The following is a 22103-nucleotide window of genomic DNA, read 5'->3' as shown; positions in this document are numbered from 1 at the left end:
AGGACGACCCGCGCCAGAGGGCCCTGGAAAGCGGGTGACACTGGACAGCTCAGGAGGCTCGTGCCCTTGATTCCTTCTAACCCCGCGCCAGGCTGTCACCGGATTTAAAGGGTCAGGATGGGAGAGAAGTGGCTGCTCTGTGCACGTGTTTACAAGCATTGATGCCATTTGATAGGTACCGTGTTAATCTCCATTTTTAATTTTTTTTTTTGTCAAAGTAATGCATACATTTAAAAATAAAGCCTAAAATAAAAACAAAAATATTAGAGTCAGCAGGCCCTTGCCTACCTTCCACCCTAATCCAAGATGGACTGAGCATGAATAAGGGATGAGTAGACCTGCTTTCACTGTATGTATTTCCTTCAGCTGAAGGCTCAGGAGTGTGTGCCAGTTACTTTAAATAAGGGCATGTTTTGTAAGCATGTTACACATTTTGATGTTAAGCGACCTTCTGAATATCAGTTTTAAGAGTTTTTGCTAATAGAAAATAAGATATACTTTATCTCATCCAAGTATATGGATAACTGCATATTAAAATGATCTTGTTCTTAAAACACTGAAAATTGAATCTAAGCCAAGCAGATAACCTGGAAATCACTGAGATCTCTAATATAGTCTCTCTTAAATTCTTCTGACCTAGGAAATTTAAAAATGGACCTTCAGAAATACTAGGTTTACAATGAGAGGCGTCACATTTCAATGTTTATTCTACGGATCCTTGATATTTGGGATCTGGACAGCTCTATTGTATGTATATATTCACCATAATCATGTAAGCAACTTGGAGAAGAAAAACCAGGGGCCTGCATTAATTTGGTCCCATGAAAAAAAATTGCAACAGCAAATTCCCCGGGACCCCAAGCAAATACCGAGACTGCGTGTAAGATTTGAAATGCCTGACAAATATGAAACTACAGAATACAAAACCTTTTTAAGATCAGGTAAGTATTTTGATTTTCTCTATTAGCTGTTTTAAGGGGAAAATGTACCATAAGTTTAATATTTAGAAGAGAAAAAGTGTCTTTCTTAGAGCAACTCAATTTTTAAATTGTAAAATATTTCACATATATACAGTAAAGAGTAAAACAAGCATGTATCACCTAAATTTAACAATTTTTAAAGATAGTTTGCTGTATTTCAGATAGTGTTCTGTTTTTTCACAGAAATAAATGTTAATGGGTACCATTAACGACTTCACCCCCTTTCTTCTCCTCCTCTTACCCTCTGAGGTGGTATCTAACCTGAGTTGATGGATATCTTTCTTCCCTTCCTTTTATGTGTGATCTCCAGCAAAATACAATATTATATATTTTTAATATGTTTGTAGATACTCCAGAATGAATTGTAATACTGTCACGAATATGGGTTAGAAGTCTTCGTGTGGACATACTTTGTTTCTCTTGGGTTTGGGACAGATGGGATGTACAGTAGGTATATGCTTAACTTTCAGGAAAATGACAGTGTGTTTTCAAGATAGCTGTGCCATTTATTTTCCCCTCCGGCATGTAGACAATCTCTCCCTTTGCTCCAAATCTTCACCAACGTTTGGCAAGCTCAGTTTTTTAGATTTTAGATATTCTAATGGATAAGTAATGGAACCATTGTAGCCTTAATCTGCATTTCCCTGAAGACTAATGATTTTGAGCACCTTTTCATGTGCTTCATGGCCGCCCATATATCTTCTTTTGTAAAGTGTCTCTTCAAGTCCTTCATCTATTTTTTAAAAGATTTTATTTATTTATTTGACAGAGATCACAAGTAGGCAGAGAGGGAGGAGGAAGCAGGCTCCCTGGTGAGCAAAGGGCTGGATGCAGGGCTTGATCCCAGGACCCTGAAATTATGACCTGAGCCAAAGGTAGAGGCTTTAACCCACTGAGCCACCCAGGCACCCATGTCTTTCATCCATTTTTAAATCGGAATGTTTATCTTCTGATTTTTAAGATTTTTAAAAATATATTTTGGATTTAAGTCCTTTGATATGTGAGTTGCAAATACTCTGTACGTCTGTGCCTTGCCTTTTTATTCTCTTTTTAAAATTGGGACATGGGGCGCCTGGGTGGCTCAGTGGGTTAGGCCGCTGCCTTCGGCTCAGGTCATGATCTCAGGGTTCTCGGATCGAGTCCCGCATCGGGCTCTCTGCTCAGCAGGGAGCCTGCTTCCTCCTCTCTCTCTGCCTGCCTCTCTGCCTACTTGTGATCTCTCTCTCTGTCAAATAAATAAATAAAAATCTTTAAAAAAAAAATTGGGACATAATTGACATAGAACATCTTATTCATTTTGGAAGTACAGCAGAATGATTTGCTACATGTGTACATGTATATATTGCAAAATGATAACCACAGCAGGTTTAGTTAACAGTTGTGTCCATCATACCCAGTTACAATATTTTTCTCTTATGATAAGATCTGTGCTGGCAAGTTTCAATATACAATATTACTATTGTTAACCATAGTCGCTATACTGTATATTTTGAATTCTCTTTTGAGTGGTGTCATTCAAGAAGAAAAATTTTAAATTTTGATCTTCAGTTCATCCCAATTTCTTGTATGGTTCTTCTTCTTTTTTTAAATCTTTTATTGAAGTAAACTTTGCCTATGTCAAGTGCACAAAGATTCTCTTCTCTGTTTTTATTTTTAGAAATTTTAAGATTTTAGGTTTTACTTTACATTTTACATTAGAGCTGTGGTCCCTTTGGAGTGAATTTCTGTGATGGGAGGGTGAGGATCAATGTTCATTTTCCTCGTGTGGATATCCATTTTTTCCAGCACCATTTCTTGAAAAAAATCTCCCTTTTTCCATCTCGGCATCTTTCAGAAAAGTTAACTCTTTTTGTTTGGTCCCTTTCTGACTCTGTTCTCACTCTTTCCAAAATTGTTTTGGTTATTGTAGGTGGTTAGCTTGTTCGGATAGGTTTTAGAAACAGTTTGTCAATTTCTTCCAAAGAGACCGCTGGTATTTTTAATTGTATTGACTCTATGGGTCAACTTGGAGAGAACTGACATCTTAATAGTATGGCTTCAGCTGTGTAGCACACATTTTGATACACTGAATTTTCATTTTCATTCGGTTCTCTGTGTTTTTATATTTTCTTTGAGACTTTCTCTTTGGATTATTTGGAAATAGATTGTTTAATTTCAGAGTCTTTAAATAATTTTCTCCTCTCTGCTACTGACATCCAGTCTGATTCCATTATAGTCAGAAAATATACTCTGTGTGATCTCAGTTCATCTATGTTTTTTGAGGTTTGTTTTATGATCCAGAATATGGTCCACCCCTGGTGAATGCTCCATGCACATTTGGAAAAACTATGTATTTGCTGTTGTTGGGTGTGGATTTCCTTCATACACATCAACTAGTTCCTGTTGGTTGATTTTATTGTTCAGTTCTTGATGTCCTTGCTGAGTTTTTGGCTAGCCGTTCTGTCAGTTGCTAAGACTGGGTGTTGAAAACCCCAACTACTGTTGTGGATTTGTTAGGTTCTACTTTAACTATTTTCGGTTTTTGCTTCATGTATTTTTTTTTAAAGATTTTATTTATTTATCAGAGAGGGGGGGGTAGAGAGCGAGCACAGGCAGACAGAATGGCAGGCAGAGGCAGAGGGAGAAGCAGGTTCCCTGCTGAGCAAGGAGCCCAATGTGGGACTTGATCCCAGGACGCTGGGATCATGACCTGAGCCGAAGGCAGCTGCTTAACCAACTGAGCCACCCAGGCGTCCCTGCTTCATGTATTTTGAACTATTTTTTTATGTGTTTCTATTTGGAACCATTATGTCTCACTGGTGCATTGAACCTTTTTTTTTTTTTAAGATTTTATTTATTTGACAGACAGAGATCACAAGTAGGCAGAGAGGCAGGCAGACAGAGAGGGGGAAGCAGGCTCCCTGCTGAGCAGAGAGCCCAATGTGGGGCTTGATCCCAGGACCCTGAGATCATGACCTGAGCCAAAGGCAGAGGCTTTAACCCACTGAGCCACCCAGGTGCCCCTGCACTGAACCTTTTATCATAAGGTCATGTCTCTGTCTCTAGTAATTTTCTCTGCTCTGAAATCTATTTTATTTACTATTAATAGAGCCACTTGTACTTTTTTTTTTAATGTAGGCTCTAAACCCAATGTGGGGCTTGAACTCACAACCCTGAGATCAAGATTTACATCCTCTATCGATTGAGGTAGCCAGGCACCCCAGCTGTTGTCTTTTTTTTTTTTTAATTAAAATTTGCAAGTATATCCTTTTCTTATCAATCTACCTATGTTTCACTGGAGTAAGTTTCTTGTAGGTAGCATATTGTCAGGACATTTTTTAAATCCACTGTGTTAATCCTTGCTTTTACTGGTATATTTAGATCATTTGCATTTAAGACAATTATCAATGGCAGAGTTTCTCAGTTATTTTATTTTTTTGTTTGTTTCCTCTGTTTCTCAATCTTCTGTTTCTCTTATGTTTTGGTGAGTTACTTGAGCATTTTCAAAATTCCATCTTGATGAGTTTATAATGTTTTTTAAAAGGTTGCTTTGTATAGTTTCTTTAGTGGTTGCTGTAGGTATTACATAATATATATATTTATATATAACTATTTATATATAACTATAACTTACCAAGGTCTCCTTGAATCAATGATTTGCCACTTCAAGTAAAGTGTAAACTGCTCCTTAGCCTCCTCATTTTAAAAATATAACTGTCTTGAGTTTTGAGCACTACATCAGATGGTGTTATAATTGTGGCTTCAAAAGTCAAATGTGATTGAAGAAACTTATAGAGTTTCCTCATTAGGAAACTCTATCATATTTACCCCGTTTTCATCCATTTTGATGTTCTTTTTTCTTTTCTGAAGTTCCAAGCCTCCTCCTATTATTATTTCCTTGTTTAGAGAACTTTCTTTTGCTGTTCTTTAAGGGTGGGGCTGCTAGTCACAAAGTCTGTTTTTCTTCACTTGGGAGTGTCTTCATTTTTTCATAATTCCCAAAGGATATTTTTGCTGGGTATAGAATTTGCAGTTGACAATTCTTTTTTTTTTCTTTTTAAAGATTTTATTTATTTATTTGACAGAGAGAGAGAGAGAGAAAGAGAGGGAATAAAAGCAGGCAGAGTGGGAGCAGGAGAAGCAGGCTTCCTGCTAAGCAGGGATCCCCATGTGGGGCTCAATTCCAGAGTCCTGGAATCACAACCCTGAGGTGAAGGCAGCTGCTTGATGACTGAGCCACCCAGGTGCCCCTGACAGTGCTTTTCTTTCAGCATTCAAAAATGTTTTGTCACTTTCTTCTCTCCCCCATGATTTCAGATGAGAAACCCATAGTCATTCAGGTTGTTCCTCTATGAATCCCATGTTTTTTTCTCTCTGGCTGCTTTCAAGAGTTGTCGTCTGTCTTCAGTTTTCAGAAGTTCCATTATGATGTGTCCTGCCATGGATTTCTTTGGTTTATCCCATTGTGGATTTTTTAGCCTCCTGAGGCTATAGATGTCCAACTTCCCTGAATTTAGGAACTTTCCGGCCTTATTTCTGAGAGTACTTTTTTTGGCCCCACTCTGACTCCTCTCCTTCCAGGGCTCTGATAATACAAAGATCAGCTCTTTTGTTGTCTGTATACAAGTTCCTGAGACTGTTTTTTTTTTTTAATTTTTTAAAATTAACATATAATGTTAATTACATGGCACTATCTTGGGGAGAACCGGAGCTCTACCTGCTTCCCCCCAGGCCAGCTTATGGAGGACCAGCTCCCTGCTCAGCCTGCCCACACCACCCATGCAGGTAATCGCAGCTCTGCCTGCTTCTGCCAGAGTTGTTCTTAAAATATTCCACTACTGTTTGTGGCAATATATATTGATATTTCTAATGATTTTAATGTAAGTATTTCACTGCAGCAATGTTTGGTGTCTGAAGGTCATCCCTACCTAGTCTTTATTGTGACTTATTCTCGCCGTAAGTGTAAATAACTATCTGGATGCTCCTTCCAATGAATTCTGTACTTTTTTTTTAAAGATTTTATTTATTTGACAGACAGAGATCATAAGTAGGCAGAGAAGCAGGCAGAGAGAGAGGAAGGGAAGCAGGCTCCCCGCTGAGCAGAGAGCCTGATGCAGGGCTTGATCCCAGGACCCTGAGATCATGACCAGAGCCAAAGGCAGCAGCTTAACCCACTGAGCCACCCAGGCGCCCTGAATTCTGTACTTTTTAAAGTGATACTTTGACTCCTGTATTCTTAGACTCTTCTTTTACCATTTTCATTCATGCCGTTTATCTTTCATGATTATATTTTTGTTTCATTGACAAATAAGAGTGTTTATCTTTTAATAGGAAATTTACCCCATCTTCATTTATTGTTATGACTGTTACATTTGGGTTGGCGTCTGGCCTCTTGTTTTATTCTCTGCAATGGAAGTTCTGGGCTGGGGTTTTAGCTCTCCTTCCCCGCCTTTCCTAAATCCTTCAGTGACAGCTAACTTCACACGACAGTGGTGAGTCATGATGGGACCAAGGAGACCAAGCACTTCCTTCCCTGAAGAGACCGAATGACCAAAGGCTAACTTGTCCATACTTTGTGGAGAAATCTGCTTTGATTTTAGCCTTATCACTTGGAGGTAGTGTAGATTCCAGGAAAACACCTGGCTCATTATAAAGGGAGTGAATTCAGGATATAGTTGTTCTTATTATCCTTTATCTGGTGGTAGTAATCTGTACGTAACTATAATTGCCCTTTCTTGCAGGTAAAGATACTAACTATTCAAAGCCAGAATATATTGCTGGATTTTTAAAATATGGATTTAATGCCATTCTCAGTAAAAGCTTGGGCAGTGAGAGAGATGTGCCAGATACGAGGAATAAAATGTATGTTAATCCTCATTTTTTATTGAGGTATAATTCACATATGAGATTATATTAGTTTCAGGTATACAACATAATGATATGACATTTATGTATATGTGGCCAAATAATCACTACAATAAGTCTAGATAACTTTGGCTACCATGTATATTTACAAAAAGTTTGTGTGTGTGTGTATGTGTGTGTGGTGGGAACTTTAAAGATCTGCTCTCTTTGCTACTTCCAGATAAGCAGTATAGTTCTTATCTGTAGTCACCATGTGGACATTATATTTCCACGGCTTACTTATTTTACACTGGAGCTTTGTTCCCCCCACCCCCCGGCAACCACCAGTCCATTCTCTGTATTGATGAGGTTGGGTTTTGGAGGTTTGGTTGTTGTTTCCAGATTCCTCATGTAAGTGAGATCATATTGTATTTATCTTTCTGACTTATTTCATTTAGTGTAATGCCCTCAGGAAAGATGTCATTCTTTTTTATGCTGGAAAGTATTCCGTTGTGTGTATCATAGCACGTTTTCTTTACCCATTCATGGGCTGATGGACAGTTAGGTTGTTTCCATATCTTGACTGTTGTAAATAATGCTGCTGGGAACATGGGGGTGCATGTATCTTTTTGATTTAGTGTTTTCATTTTCTTCAAATGCAAACCCAGAAGTGAAATCCTTGGGTCTTATGTTAGCCCCCTTTTTAACTTTTTGAAGACCCTCTGTACTGGTTTCCACAGCGGCTGCACCCGTTTGCCTTCCCAGCAACACTGCACCAAGATTCGCTTTTCTTTGCATCCTCTCCGACACTCGTCCTTTCTTGTCTGCGAGACGATATCTCATTATGGTTTGATTTGCCCTTCCCCAATCATGAGTGATGCTGAGCACCTTTTCTTGTACCTGTTGGCCGTCAGTCTGCCTTCTTTGGAAAATGTCTATTCAGATCTTCTGCCTATTTTTTTAAACTGAATTGTTTGCTGTTGAGTTTTATGAATTCTTTGTAAATTTTAGATATGAAGCCCTTGTCAGATAGATGACTTTGTCTCATTCAGTAGGATGCCTTTTCATTTTGTTTGTAATTTCCTTTGCCCTGTGGGGGCTTTTTAGCTTGATGTAGTCCCACTTATTTATTGATACTTTTGCTGCCTTTGCTTTTGGTGCCAGATCCAAAAAGTTATCACCAAGACTGATGTCAAGAAGCTTATAGTCTTTGTTTTTCTCTAGGATTTTTATGGTTTCAGGTCTTACATTCAAGTCTTTAATCTATTTCAAGTTAATTTTTGTGTATGGTGTAAGATAGTGGTCCACATTCATTCTTTCGTGTGTGGCTGTCCGGATTTCCCATCACCATTTATTGAAGAGACCATCCTTTCCGCATTGTATATTCTTGGCTCCTTTGTCATAATTAATCACATATGCATGATTTTATTTCTGGACTGTATTCTGTTCTGTTGATCTGTGTGTCTGTTTTTATGCCAATACCAAACTGTTTTAATTACCATAGCTTTGTAATAGAGTTTGAAATCAAGAGAGGATGATGCCTCCAGCTTTGTTCTTATCTTCTCAAAATTGCTTTACCTCTTCAGCATCTTCTGTGGTTTCCTACAAATCTTAGGATTCTTTGTTTTATTTCTATGAAAAATGCTATTGGAATTTTGATATGGATTGCATTGAATCTGTATATTGCTTTGGGTAGTAGGGACATCTTAACAATGTCAAGTTCTTCCAATCCATGAGCACAGAGTATCTTTCCATTTATTTGTGTCTTCTTTAATTTCTTTCACGAATGTCTTATAGTTTTCCAGTGTACAGGTCTATAAATGAATACATATTAATTTTTTAAAGAAACAGTTACTAACCAGATTTTAATTTTGGCATATTAGAAGTCTTCCTGTTTTTAGGACTTGGAGTCTGATGATTCAAGAACCTATTTCAAAATTCTAGAGTTTATCGTGTAGAGAACACCTTCCCCAGTTGCACCAAATGTGTTCTAGGGATTTACAAGAATTGCATCACCCACAGGATCTTTTTACCAAATTACCAGTTAGGACATTTGGCCAAAGGGATATTTCTGATGCAAAATGCTTCAGACAGCTACCTATTTTTTATTCAAAATCTGCTTTTTCTTATTGTTTTCCTTTGTGTTGGTGCCTTTTTTTTTTCTTTAACTTGTGGCAAATTGGACATAATGTAAAAGGTACCATTGCACCATTTCTAACTATGAATCGGGGCATTGAGGACCTTCACAGTGTTTCAGAACCATCATCACCATCCCTCTCCAGAACTTTCTCATTAAACACTAACTCCCATCCTTCCCTCCCTCTGATCTCCCCACAACTATCGTACTTTCTGTCTTTGTGAATTTTAACTACTCTAGGTACCTCATAAAAATGGAATCATACAATAATTGCCCGATTTATTCCACATAGCATCATGTCCCCAAGGTTCATTCATGTTGTAGTACCTGTGCCTTAGTGGTTTGGATGGTTTCCAGCTCAAGAGGGTTGATATTCTTTCTGAAATAAATGAGAACTACTTAAGGAATATAGGCATCTTCCTGTCATGCAGAAGACAAAATCCAGGCTCCAGGAAACAGGAGAAGGGGGGATCACTGTGTCTTGTTGCAACTTGAGTGTAACACGAACATTTCAAACCACAAATATACAAATCAATAAAGCACATAGGTAGCTAAATATCACTTAAGGTGCGGCACACTCGAGAGACGTGATGACATAGTCTATCTGGGTCATAATGAGAGAAAAAGAATTTAAATTTATTCAAACCATATAGCTTGATATGAACTTAATTTAGAGGACAGCTGTTTTTTTCAAGATTGATTTATTTATATTGGGGGGGCAGATGCAGAGGGAGAGAGATTTCTAAGCAGACTCCCCGCTGAGCATGGAGCCTGATGCGGGACTCCATCCCAGGACCCTGAGATCATGACCTGAGCCAAAATCAAAGAGTCAAAAGCTTCACTGACAGCAGCACCCAGGCACCCCAGGGACCACTTTTTTCTTAACTGGATAGTGAACTCCCACAAAAGAAAGCAATATCTTTGAATGCCTGTAAGCGATGAATTTCTTGCCATACCATCAATTCTTCTAAAATAGTGCAGCTGCCTTTGCTTCCTTCCCCCCATCACGTGATTGTTAAGAAGAACAGAAACTTTAGAGAGAGACTGTCTATAGAGAGAAGTGAACTTGGAAGTTTTAATATTCAGAATATTAACTTATTTAATAGGAAATTCAATTATGTACAAGGTACACTTGTGTTTAAAATAAACTTCAACTACCAGGAATGACTACTTCATCGGGGTCCAAGCAGATTTTCAGCCATCCTCATGCTAAGCTTATGATTGCTTTAAATGGGATTTCCATTTCAGCTGTGTCTTAAAATTTGCATGGTTATTTGCCGTAGCTATGGGAGTATTTGATACAGCTTTTTGGAGAGTACATTTTTATGTTGATTGGTCTTCTGATTCAATTTTTTATCTTTTGACTTTTCAATTTTGAAATGATGTCAGGCTTACAAAATGGTTGTCAAACTATCTCAAGGACTTCCTGTATAGCCTTTTCTTAGAGTCCCCAAATGCTAACATCTTCAGAACCAGAACAATAAACAACACCAGGAAGTGAACATTAATGTAATACCTCTAGCTAATCTACAGACATGATTCAGATGTTTGCAGTTGCCCCACTGGCATCCTTCGGACCCAACCCAGACCCCCGATTGCATGTGGAGTTCCCAAGCCCTTGGTTTTCTTTCATCTGAAACCGCTCCTAAGTCTTTATCTTTCTTGACTATAAAACTTTTTAAGAGATCTAACCAGTTACTTTCTAGAATGTTCCTCAGTTTGAGTTTGATGTTTCCTTGAGATCAAATCCAGGTCGTGCTTTTTGGCAGGAACACCATAGGTGAGATTTTGTGTCATCCTCAGAGCATCACATCAGGAGACACTCGATGTCTGTTTGTCCCATTTACTGGTGAAGTGACTGAGGGTGAAATTACTTTTAGTCACTTGCCTGAAATGGAAGCTGTCAGGTTTCTGCACTGTAAAACAACTGTTTAGCCTTTTGTAATTAATAAGTGTACAGATTTCTTTTAACTGTAAATCACAGAAAACCTGGAAATATATATATATATATATTTATACATATATATATACACATACATATATATATATTTTTATATTATATCCACAAAGGGGACAAGTCAACATACCCCCAGTTCCATTGCTTTTTCTTTTTCTCCTGTCTTAGTGCACAAGGTGTGTAAGCCAGTGCCCTTGCTTGCTGCTTAATACACTCTGTGTCTGTCTCTGTGCCGTAATTTTCCCTTTTTGCAAGGACCCCAGGCTTCTCAGACTAGGTCACCTTAATGACACCTCCCTCATTGCTTCTGCAACAATCCCACTTCCCAATAAGGCCACATCCTAAGATACTGCGGGTTCAGACTTCAACATGTGAATGTAGGGGAGACACAATTCAACTCACAACAGTCCTGGTTTATACCATACGCATGTTAATCTGTATGATCAGCAAAGAATAGGGCAGCTAACCAAGGACCACCAAACTCAGGCCTTGTCCGAATTTCTTTTACCCTGAAAAACTGCTTCCTTAGGTGAGAAAAGTTTAGGCCCCAAAAGACCACAGCAACATTTATCAATTAATTTTGGAGAAACTCGTGCACCCAGGGGCCTAGAGAGTCCTGGTGTGACGTAGTCGCAGGCCCCCTCACTGCCATTGTCTCGTTCCTCCCGAGGGACTTCGTTTATCTACAGTTTTCTTAAAACGATGCGCCGGGACTGAATATGATGCTAGAGATGAGTCCACCCTGGACCATCATGTCCCTCGTTCTTGTGTTCTCCTTCCGTTGTCCCCCACCTCCGTGTCTCATCTACTTCCTCTTTGAGAACTCAATGATCTTCCTGGAATTTAAGCCTAGGGGTGGTTTTCCTGCTTGTCTCTGTGAAGCTGCGTGAAGGATGCCTCCCCCCGACGCCCTTCTCAGCTGCTCAGCCTTTCCCTGGTCCCACTCCCAGGAGCATGATGGCAGCTTCTGTGTGCTAGGCGCAACTTCCTCTAGTGTTGGGTAAAAATGCTCACTAAGCAAGTCTCTCTTCCTCCATGGCGACACCTGCCCGTGGATATGCTGAGGTTCTGTGTGGGGTGTAGTGGAGGCATCCTTTCCTGGCATTTTCTGCCCCACTTCTCTTTCCATTAAGTTGCAGGGGGCCTAGTGACTTTTGATTTGGACCCCACGCACTGGCCACAGTCCATTAGCCCAGCCATGGGCCCCTGAGCCCAGCTGGGCCAATGAATCCTTATTTGTGACTTTTTGAGAAAGAGGAAGTCATACCGGTTTCTCCTTGGGTGCTGGACCATGGGTTATGCTGCTGTTGCCCAGGTTGCAGAGAGAGGATAAGAATCGTATAATGAGCCTCATGTGATATTAACAGTCTGCCAGGCACTGTTCTGAACATTGGACATTCTAATTCATTGAACCCTCCCAACCCATGAGGTAGGCTGATGATGTTGTAGCTACTGTTACTCCCAGACGGAAAGGCAAGAACAGAAGTGGACCGAGTGTCTAAGTGACTCTCAAGCTTCTTGCCCCAGTCATTCTTCTTTTTTAATTAATTATTTTATTAACATACGATGTATTATTTGCCCGAGGGGTATAAGGTCTGTGAATCATCATCCAGTCATTCTTGAAGGCTCTAGTGGCACGTCTGTCACTAGGTCCTGTGGGACATTTGAGTCCCCTTCCGAGAGATTTCCCTTCCTTATGCTTAAGCTAGCTGTAGTATGTCTGTCCTTGACAACCAAAATACGTCGCAGAATGAACCAGATAATGTAGCAATTCAAACAATAATTAATAGCTAATAACTAATATTATTAGAATTCAGCTCCTATTTTTTTTCTCATGTGCACGAAAGAAAGAACACATTTCTGTCAAATCCTTGGAAGAAATCCAGTCATGCTATACCCACTGCATTTCTTTTTTCTTTTTTTTTTTTAATATTTTTATTTTATTTTTTTGACAGAGATCACAAGTAGGCAGAGAGGCAGGCAGAGAGAGAGAGAGAGAAGAAGGAAGCAGGCTCCTTCCTCTCTCTTCCTCTCCCAGGCTGAGCAGACAGCCCGATGCGGGGCTCGATCCCAGGACCCTGGGATCCTGACCTGAGCGGAAGGCAGAGGCTTTAACCCACTGAGTCACCCAGGCACCCCACCCACTGCATTTCTGTTCTGCAGCAAGCTAAAGCACGGGATTCTCTCTGAAGGTGACAAAATGAAGTTAATCTGAACCTTCAATGTGTGTAAGTGTATTAATATGCTTCTATAATAGAAACAGAAATATAGGTACAATTCATGGTTATACCATGTTCAGCCTAGAGTTAAGACGGCCAAAACAGCGCATCCAGGGAAGAGCAATTATTGCTGACATTCAGGAAAGAGTAATTTAGAAAATACTAGAATATCATACGAGAGTAAAGAAGCTTTTGTATTTTAATTTTGGTATTTTCAACTGTTACGTTATTATCATAAATGTCAGTTAAGGGAATGAAGAAGAAAAATGCAAATAAAGAAAGGTGCTTCAGCGAGATCCCAAATTGTGGTTTTTTTTTTCCCTTTATTGATGCCTGTAGGTGTCTTCAAAAACATTACCCAGCCAACCTACCTACTGCCAGCGTGGTCATTTGCTTCTACAATGAGGAATTTAACGCCTTGTTTCGGACCATGTCCAGTGTCATAAACCTCACTCCACAGTACCTCCTTGAAGAAATTGTTTTGGTAGATGACATGAGCGACTTTGGTAAGACAGAACACCATCTGCCTATGTCGTGGGCTCTGAAGGCAGTGCGGTCTCTGACGGCCCGTGTGTGACTTTACCCTTTCTAGACATTTTCCACTTGGCGGGTGTCAAGGCAGAAGCTGTGGGCACACCGGTGGGGATGTAAGTGCTGGTCCCTGTCCTGTGGTGTGGGGCTCACGGGTGGTGAGTGCTTCCATGAGGTGACTAAATGTAGGGGCAACATAAGACCAACCTGATCTTCAGGGATCGTGGAGGACACTCAGGAAGAAGTGATAGCTCCGCTGAGGTCTGAGGTGCCCAACTGGAGAGGAGGGGAAGAGTGTTCTAGGCAGAGGCCACAGCACCATAAGGGCCTAGAGGCCAGAGGTAATGTGGTGAGTTGGGAATAGTTCTGTACTTCATGTAGTGTGTGTGTGTGTGTGTGTGTGTGTGTGTGTGTAGCATTGGGGGAAGGGGTGGACATAAAACCAGAGCCATAATAAGACCACATGGCTCGTGAAGGGCACTACTGGAATTTTCTGTGAAGTTGAGTGCTGTGGCGGGCTTAATGCAGAGGAGTGACAGGACCCAAGTCCTCCTCAGGAAATAATTCTTTTTTTTTTTTTTTAAAGATTTTATTTATTTATTTGACAGAGAGATCAAAGTAGGCAGAGAGGCAGGCAGAGAGAGAGGCGGAAGCAGGCTCCCTGCTGAGCAGAGAGCCCGACTCGGGACTCGATCCCAAGACCCTGAGACCATGACCTGAGCCAAAGGCAGAGGCTTAACCCACTGAGCCACACAGACGCCTCACAAAGAATTCTTTTTTAAAAAAAGTTTCTAAAAAAGATTTATTTATTTGAGAGAGAGAGAGAGAAAGGAGGGGAGGGGCCGGGAAGAGGAGGAGAGAAGCGCAAGCAGACTCCACCCTGAGCCCGGATAGGGCCTGATCCCATGACCCTAAGCCAAGATCAGGCCGGAGCCGAAACCAAGACTCCGAGGCTCAGCCTCCTGCAGCAGCCAGGCGCCCCCTCCTAGAGAATTCTCGCCGCACGCCCCGCAGCCCAGTGCGTGTCCCCCCTGCCCGCCGGCTGGAAGGAGTTGTGATACCAGCACGAGATCTGACGGAAGGCACTTGGCCTTTGAAATGAGTCATCTGCTTTATAACCAAATTATAAACCTGAGGCAAGCCGAGAGGACCCAGATGAACGAAAACTTCTTGGAGTCTGCAGATGCCTGTGGGGTCCATTCCCCAATATGGAGCAATATGTCAGGACTGGAGAGAGATCCTGCCTGAAAGTTAACCGAATCCGCTGTGAATCGGACCCACGCGGGCTGGGGAAGGAAGAGGAGAGACAGCAGGAAGGCGGATCGGCTAGAAAAGAGGCCGGCCCGGGAGGTTCACCGGTGGGGAAATGACTCTAGGTGCGTCAGAGGGAAGGTGGAGAAACTGCTCAAGCTGATGTCGGCCGCACGTAGGAATTTCGCTCGGTGCCCGGCACTACCGTTCATGACCTTCTCTCTCCGGGAGCCATTGTTTGTTTCTGCTGTTGTGCGCGGGAGGCAAGGTGCGGAGATGGTCAGATTCCTAACCTCATCAGTCACACTGAGACCCACATCTGGCCGCAGGCTGGGGGGGGGGATGGGATGGGGGAGAGGATCTTCTGCGACACTGTGGAGTTCTGACCGCTCGCTGAGAAGGAGGAGGGCCCTGCTGTGACATACAGTTCCAGGATGGCCATGGAACAGCTCCCCAAGGCTTTCAGAACAATGCCATGATGGGGCACCTGGGTGGCTCAGTCGGTTAAGCATCTGCCTTCGGCTCAGGTCATGATCCCAAAGTCCTGGGATCGAGTCCCATGTTGGGCTCCCTGCTCAGTAGGAAGCTCCTCCCCCTGCCTGCCGCTCCCTGTTTGTGCTTTTTTCTCTCTGTCAAAAAAAAAAAAAAAAAAAAAAAGTCTGAAAAAAGAAAAAAAAAGGCCCACACCATGAGTTCAGAGGTGCACCCAGTGACCGCTCGGAAGCTTCGGCCCCAGGGGAATCACCACTGGTGCCCAGCATCTGGCTGCTGCCAGACCAGATGTGCTGACTTCTCCTCCTCCCTCTCGGCTCGCCTAGGACATGGTTTCACCTGCCGCACCAAGGAGGCTACTGTCTGACCCATTTAGATGCTCAAACATACCCAAGAAACCCTAACCCTAATGCGAACCCCGCCACCCTCACCCTCCACCCCCCAACCCCGGGCTGGCTCTGCTGCAGTGGGCGGTCCTCCCCGGGGACGGAGCTGAGCCACTTTGCACAGCTGAAAGCGAGAAAGTCGGATTGCTCAGGAGAGCTACAGGTCAGGCTTTCTCAATTAAAATTTCAACAGTGATTTATCAAAATAGAGGTATTTCATTAGAAACACAGAAGGATGTGTGCAGAGTATCTCAATGCCGACGCCTGTTTCTTTCTCTTCCTCATATAGGGTGAAGTGTTTGGTTTTTTTGTTTTGTTTTGTTTTTTGTTTTTTGTGTTTTTTTTTCAAACAGAAAACCATAATTTTTTAAAAAAAATATGGTGAATCCATCATAAATATTTTTTCATGTGAAGTGTTTGTTTTTAAGATTTCATTTATTTATCTGAGAGAGAGAGAGCATGATAAGGAAGAAGGTCAGAGTGAGAAGCAGACTCCACATGAAGTTGGGACCCCAATGCGGGACTCAATCCCGGGACTATGGGATCATGACCTGAGCCAAAAGCAGTCACTTAACCCACTGAGCCACCCAGGCACTCAGGGTGAAGTTTTTAAGATTAGAACTTCTGTGGAAGAACATAGCTTTTAGGAATTAGTCGAAATTGTGATAAGTTGTTTTATTCTCTGTAGTTGTAGTTTATACATTGTCAAGAGTTGAGTTTTGTTTTGTTTTGTTTGTTTTTCCCAGATGATTTGAAAGAGAAACTAGACCATCGCCTGGAAATTTTTCGGGGAAAGATTAAATTAATAAGAAACAAGCAGAGAGAGGGACTGATCCGATCGAGGCTGATTGGAGCCACTCGTGCTTCAGGTATGAGCCTTTCTTTCATTCAGGACCTGACCCGTTATCTGTGTGCTGGAGCCCTTCCTGCCCGAACAGGACCTCGTGGGTCCCTGCAAGTCTCCACTGGCATGAACAGAAGACCGGAAGTGCCTTTCAGCCAGAGGAAACTTGGACTCTGAAAGTACCCATTCTGCTCCAAAATGTCGATTCGTTATTTCGGAAAACAGGTATATTTTTTTGCAGGGGCCATAATGTCAGCCCCTGTCACTGGATGGGTTTCCCCTAGATATGGACTGAGATGGAGCTGCCCATGCAGCTGGCAGAGCAACACTGCATGGGGACAGTGGGGGCCATGGTACAGTGGCCCGTCGCATGGGAAACCCCGAAGCTAAGTGCTCCCATGGGCTGTGCGGCTCTCCAAAGCTCAGGTAGGCTAGTGGGGAGCTCCAGAGCACAGATGCCCAGGAGAGGGGTCCAGCTCGGGCTTTCCACCCCCAACATACATGCACACATGCACACACATACACACACACTCGGAGTGTGCTTGTCATTAGTTGCGAGTCCCCGGGGAGGCTGGGGGACCTTGGTGTGACTACTGCAGCAGATTCCCAAAGCCTGGGAAACTGTCGGGCCGGGTCCCCTGAAGGGAGTCTGAGCTGAGAGGCAGTGGCATCACTCCTGTCCCTGTCTCTGTGGTCACGTGGCCTCCTCCCTGTGTCCGCGTGTCCCTTGGGTCAAGGGCCCCCCCATACTCCAGCAGGACCTCACCCTTATGAATTACATCTGCAACAACCCTATTTCCAAATACAGTCACCTTCTCAGGTACTGGGACCTGAAGTTAGGTCTTGAATATATCTTTTAGGGGGGACATAAAACTACCATAGAGTTTTGGGTGTTTTTGTTTTGTTTTTTAAAGTGAAAGGTCTTACTCATTTTTTATTTTGAAAAATGTCAAAGCCACAGAATGCTTACATAAACCTTCCCCTAGATTTATAGGATGCTGATATCTTACAATACACACACTTCTCTCTCCCCTGCCACCCCCCCACACACACACAACAAACACACACACACAGACACACACATTGCCTCTATGTCTAAAAGTAAGATCAGCTTATACTTTTCTTTTTTTGAACTGTTTTCCTATACTTTGCTTTACTAAACTTCTAGAATGAATTATAGGGTGTTCCCCTGCCCCCGTCCTTTTCTGTTTGCTGAATATCTAGTAAAACAGAGTATCCGTGTTTGGAAAATTACATAAAATTGTCCTATAACCTGTCAAGGCACTGGTATCTTTTCTGGTTTCCTCTCTAATCCAGGTATTTTTTGAGGAGTGGGATTTAAAGTTTTCAAACATCAGTAATTGCTCATCACTAGCTTAATTTCTATTGTGGTTGGAATTTGTGGACTGTTCTGTGGAGACTTTTTTGTCTTCAAGCTGGGTCAATTTTTCAAGACTTCAATGTGTTTTTAAAAAGAATACATTGTATCTTTTTGGTGGTAGGTTCCGTATATGTCTAATTTTTTTCAAACATTCTGTATTCTCATCCCATCTAATTTGACTCGGCCCTCCATATCTGGTAGATTATGCTACAATCTTCAACTATGATTTTTTTTTAAGATTTTATTTATTTATTTGACAGACAGAGATCACAGGTAGGCAGAGAGGCAGGCAGAGAGAGAGGGGGAAGCAGGTTCCCTGCTGAGCAGAGAGCCCAACACGGAGCTCAATCCCAGGACCCTGGGATCATGACCTGAGCCAAAGGCAGAGGCTTTAACCCACTGAGCCACCCAGGCGCCCCAATTCTTTTTTTTTTTTTTTTAAAGATTTTATTTATTTATTTGACAGACAGAGAGCACAAGTAGGCAGAGAGGCAGGGAGAGGGAGAGAGGGGAAGCAGGCTTCCGGCTGAGCAGAGAGCCCGATGCCGGGCTCGATCCCAGGACTCCGGGATCATGACCTGAGCTGAGTGCAGAGGCTTTAACCCACTGAGCCACCCAGGTGCCCCTTCAACTATGATTCTTGATCTGTCCATCCGCTTCTGGCAGTTTCTTGGTGCTTGCTATGTGCCCATCTGTCCATATTGGCCAGCCCCATCCGGGGATGAGGACGTGCTCCCGGCTGCGAAGCCCTGGGGTCCTGTGGGGTGGGCAGCAGCTCGTGAGCCCTCATTAATGTGTTCACGTGTTCCCTCCTCCAGCCAAGGATTTATCCAGCACTACTATGGGCTACCTGGGCACATTTATTCTTTTTTCTTCATTTGTATCAACTATTGAGATACGCTTCACATAAATTCTACCCTCCTGAACAGGGGGACGGGTTGTCGCGTGACGGTAACCCGCGTGCGCATGTGTAGACCGGTCTCTGTCGGTCTCTCCTGGAGGAAGTAGCATTTGCTCTATCGCCAAGTGACTCTGCGGTGGGGGCCTGCAGCTCTGTCCTCCGCTGTCACTCACACTGTGTCACTTACTCATGCCCCTCGCTCTACCCCGGATGACCTTGCCGCTCCTCGGACACACCGAGCGCACTCCTGTCTCAGAGCCTCAGCGCATCAGGTCTCCGTGTATCTTCATGACCTGCCGCCATCACTTTGCCCAGTTCTCTGTTCCAATGCTGCTTGATCAGAGAGGCCTTTCCAAGCCATCCGGTGTGGGATAGCAGACCCCAGCCTCTCTCCATCATCCTTACTCTGAGAGCTTTCTCTTCCTGATGTTTGTTGCCTCCGCCATCTGTCTGGGTCGGCAGTGCTGCCGGCAGGATGACAGAAGTTGCCCATAAACCGCAGGAGCTGAGACGGAGCGCTGTGAACTCCGGGCTGGTCCCCGGGAACGAAGGGAAATGACTGGGATGGGGGAGAGCAGTCCACTGGGAGAATCAGAAGGCGGGCTTTTTGCAAACGAGAAGGGGAAAGGAGAAAGCCATCATCAGATGGTGTGAACCTAAAGGGAAGGAGGTATTCCGCCCACCACACCCCCCCCCCCACCCCCCAGCTGCAGGGGAGCAGAGTCGGTCTGGTTTGGAAGCAGCCTTGGGTAAGTAGGAAATGCCAGCGTTGCCCTGGACCCAAGGATTCATGCTGCCTGGGGGAAGGAGGAGCTTCCTATCAGTGAGGTAGATGGGGCCAACAGCCTCTTCTAGGGAGGGTCAGGGTTTACTTTTTTTTTTTTTTTTAAGATTTTATTTATTTGACAGAGTGAGACACTGCGAGAGAGGGAACATAAGCAGAGGATGTGGGAGAGGGAGAAGCAGGCTTCCCACCAAGCAGGGAGCCCGATGCGGGGCTCGATCCTAAGACTCTGGAATCATGACCTGAGCTGGAGGTAGATGCTTAACGATTGAGCCATCCAGGCGCCCTGGGTCAGTGCTTACATAAGGTAAGAAGGCTGTTAAGAGAATTTCGTGGAAAAAAATTAGTGTAGAGAAACTCACTTTACATGAGGGACCTTTGGAAAGGGTGAGAGGGTCATCCACTGTGGAAGGAAGGTGTTGGGGGAGCAAATGCAGCGCGGCCTTAGGGGTGAGGACACAGAAGAGTATCTTGCACGGAACCAGTTTGGACAGTCAGCGGGTGGCCAGGGAGGTGGAGACGAACTGTGGGTTTCCGCTGATACCCTACAGCAGAGGGTTCAAACCTAGCGTGGTGCTGAGAGCGGGCGTGTTGCCTCGTGTTCAACAGGAGGAGGACCTGTGTCGTCTAGGATGGTAGACGGAACAATGCCCTCCCCAGGAGGTTTCCTGATCCCCAGAAGCTGCTAATGGGCCTTATGTGGCCCATGTGATTAGAAGGAAAGCCCTGAAGAGTTCTGTTATTTGATTGGGCTAAACTATTCTTCCATTCCGCTGCTGGGTCACATTGAGTTTATTTCTACTTGGGGCTCTTACCAATGCACAAATCCTTGGGTCCCCGTCTCTGGGCAGATAGGCACGGCATGGCCATGGAGTGTATGTCCGGAAGTGAAATTGCTCAGTTCCAGAGTGCCTGGATGCACCGATGTACAAGGTGATGGCAGACTAGCGATAGAGATAGAATATTCCAGTAACAGTGAAGGACCTGTACCATACCAACTGCACGGATGAACACATGTCGTTGTGAGGGAGCCAAAGAAGCTAAATGCAAAAGAATAAAGTTGGAAAATCAGCAGGACCGAGCTACAGTATTGTTATGGATGCATGATTAGATGAAAAACTAAAAAACAACAACAACCAAGAAGTTATTGCCATAATTATACCTTTGGTTATAGCAGAGTGTTGAATGGGCTGTGGTAGGAGTCGGAGAGCACACAATCCTAGGATGCTACCCAGGTGCTATGTTTTGATTACATGGTACTTACATGTGTGTTTACTTTCCGATACATCATTGAGCTCTACATTTATCTTTTTTTTTTAAAGATTTTATTTATTTATGTATTTGATAGAGAGAGAGAGAGAGATCACAAGTAGGCAGAGAAGCAGGCAGAGAGAGAGGAAAGCAGGCTTCCTGCTAAGCAGAGAGCCTGATGTAGGGCTCCATCCCAGGACCCTGGGACCATGACCTGAGCCAAAGGCAGAGGCTTAACCCACTGAGCCACTCAGGCACCCCTACATTTATTTTTTTTTAATCTTTTATTTTTTTTAAGATTTTATTTATTTGACAGATAGAGATCACAAGTAGGCAGAGAGGCAGGCAGAGAGAGTGGGGGAAGCAGGCTCCCCATTGAGCAGAGAGCCCGATGGAGGGCTTGATCCCAGGACCCTGAGATCATGACCTGAGCCGAAGGCAGAGACTTTAACCCACTGAGCCACCCAGGTACCCCACATTTATCTTTTATCTCCTTTTTAATATACATGTTTCTTACCACTAAAAGTTATGAAATACAATGATGAAATAAAAAATACGAAAATGTTAAAATTGAGGCACCTGTGTAGTGCAGTGGGTTAAGCATCTACCTTCGGCTCAGGTCGTGATATCATCAAGTCCTGCCTTGGGCTCTGTGCTGGGTGCAGAGCCTGCTTAGTATTCCTCTCCCTCTGCCCCTCCCCCGCCCCCCCCAAGGAAAAAAACAAAGCAAAGCAAACATTTCAACACCTTAAAAATGATTGCTTCAGAGGCAAAATCAAGAATATTTTGATGTTATTTATTTATTTATTTTTAAAGATTTGTATCTATTTGACAGAGATCACAAGTAGGCAGAGAGGCAGGCAGAGTGAGGGGGGTGGGAAGCAGGCTCCCCGCTGAGCAGAGAGCCCGACTTGGGACTCGATCCCAGGACCCCGAGATCATGACCTGAGCCGAAGGCAGAGGCTTAACCCACTGAACCACCCAAGCGCCCAGACTTATTCATCTTATAACAGGAAACCTGAACCTGTTGACCACCTTCCCCCACCTCGCCCACCGCCGCACTCTGGCACCCATCAGTCTGTTCTCTGACCCTCAGAGTTCAGGGTCTTTTGTAGATTTCACATATAAGTAAGATCATATGGTATTCCTCTTTCTCTGGCTTATTT

General features: G+C 43.3%; 1 protein-coding gene across 1 annotated transcript in view; it reads left to right on the top strand.

Annotated features, from left to right (window-relative positions):
• Positions 1 to 648: 648 nt before the first annotated feature.
• The window catches only part of GALNTL5 (polypeptide N-acetylgalactosaminyltransferase like 5), a 44430-nt gene continuing 22975 nt past the window's right edge, over positions 649 to 22103 (top strand). Inside the window, exons 1-4 of the mRNA XM_059396063.1 lie at positions 649 to 941; positions 6707 to 6821; positions 13456 to 13622; positions 16523 to 16645. Of these exons, the coding sequence (XP_059252046.1) occupies positions 680 to 941; positions 6707 to 6821; positions 13456 to 13622; positions 16523 to 16645 (667 nt within the window). The 5' untranslated portion in view covers positions 649 to 679. The remainder of the gene's footprint in view (positions 942 to 6706; positions 6822 to 13455; positions 13623 to 16522; positions 16646 to 22103) is intronic.

Source organism: Mustela nigripes, chromosome 4, assembly GCF_022355385.1.
Source record: "Mustela nigripes isolate SB6536 chromosome 4, MUSNIG.SB6536, whole genome shotgun sequence".
Classification (NCBI taxonomy): domain Eukaryota; kingdom Metazoa; phylum Chordata; class Mammalia; order Carnivora; family Mustelidae; genus Mustela; species Mustela nigripes.
Note: the sequence above shows the minus strand (reverse complement) of the source record. Positions and strands in the feature narration are given on the sequence as shown.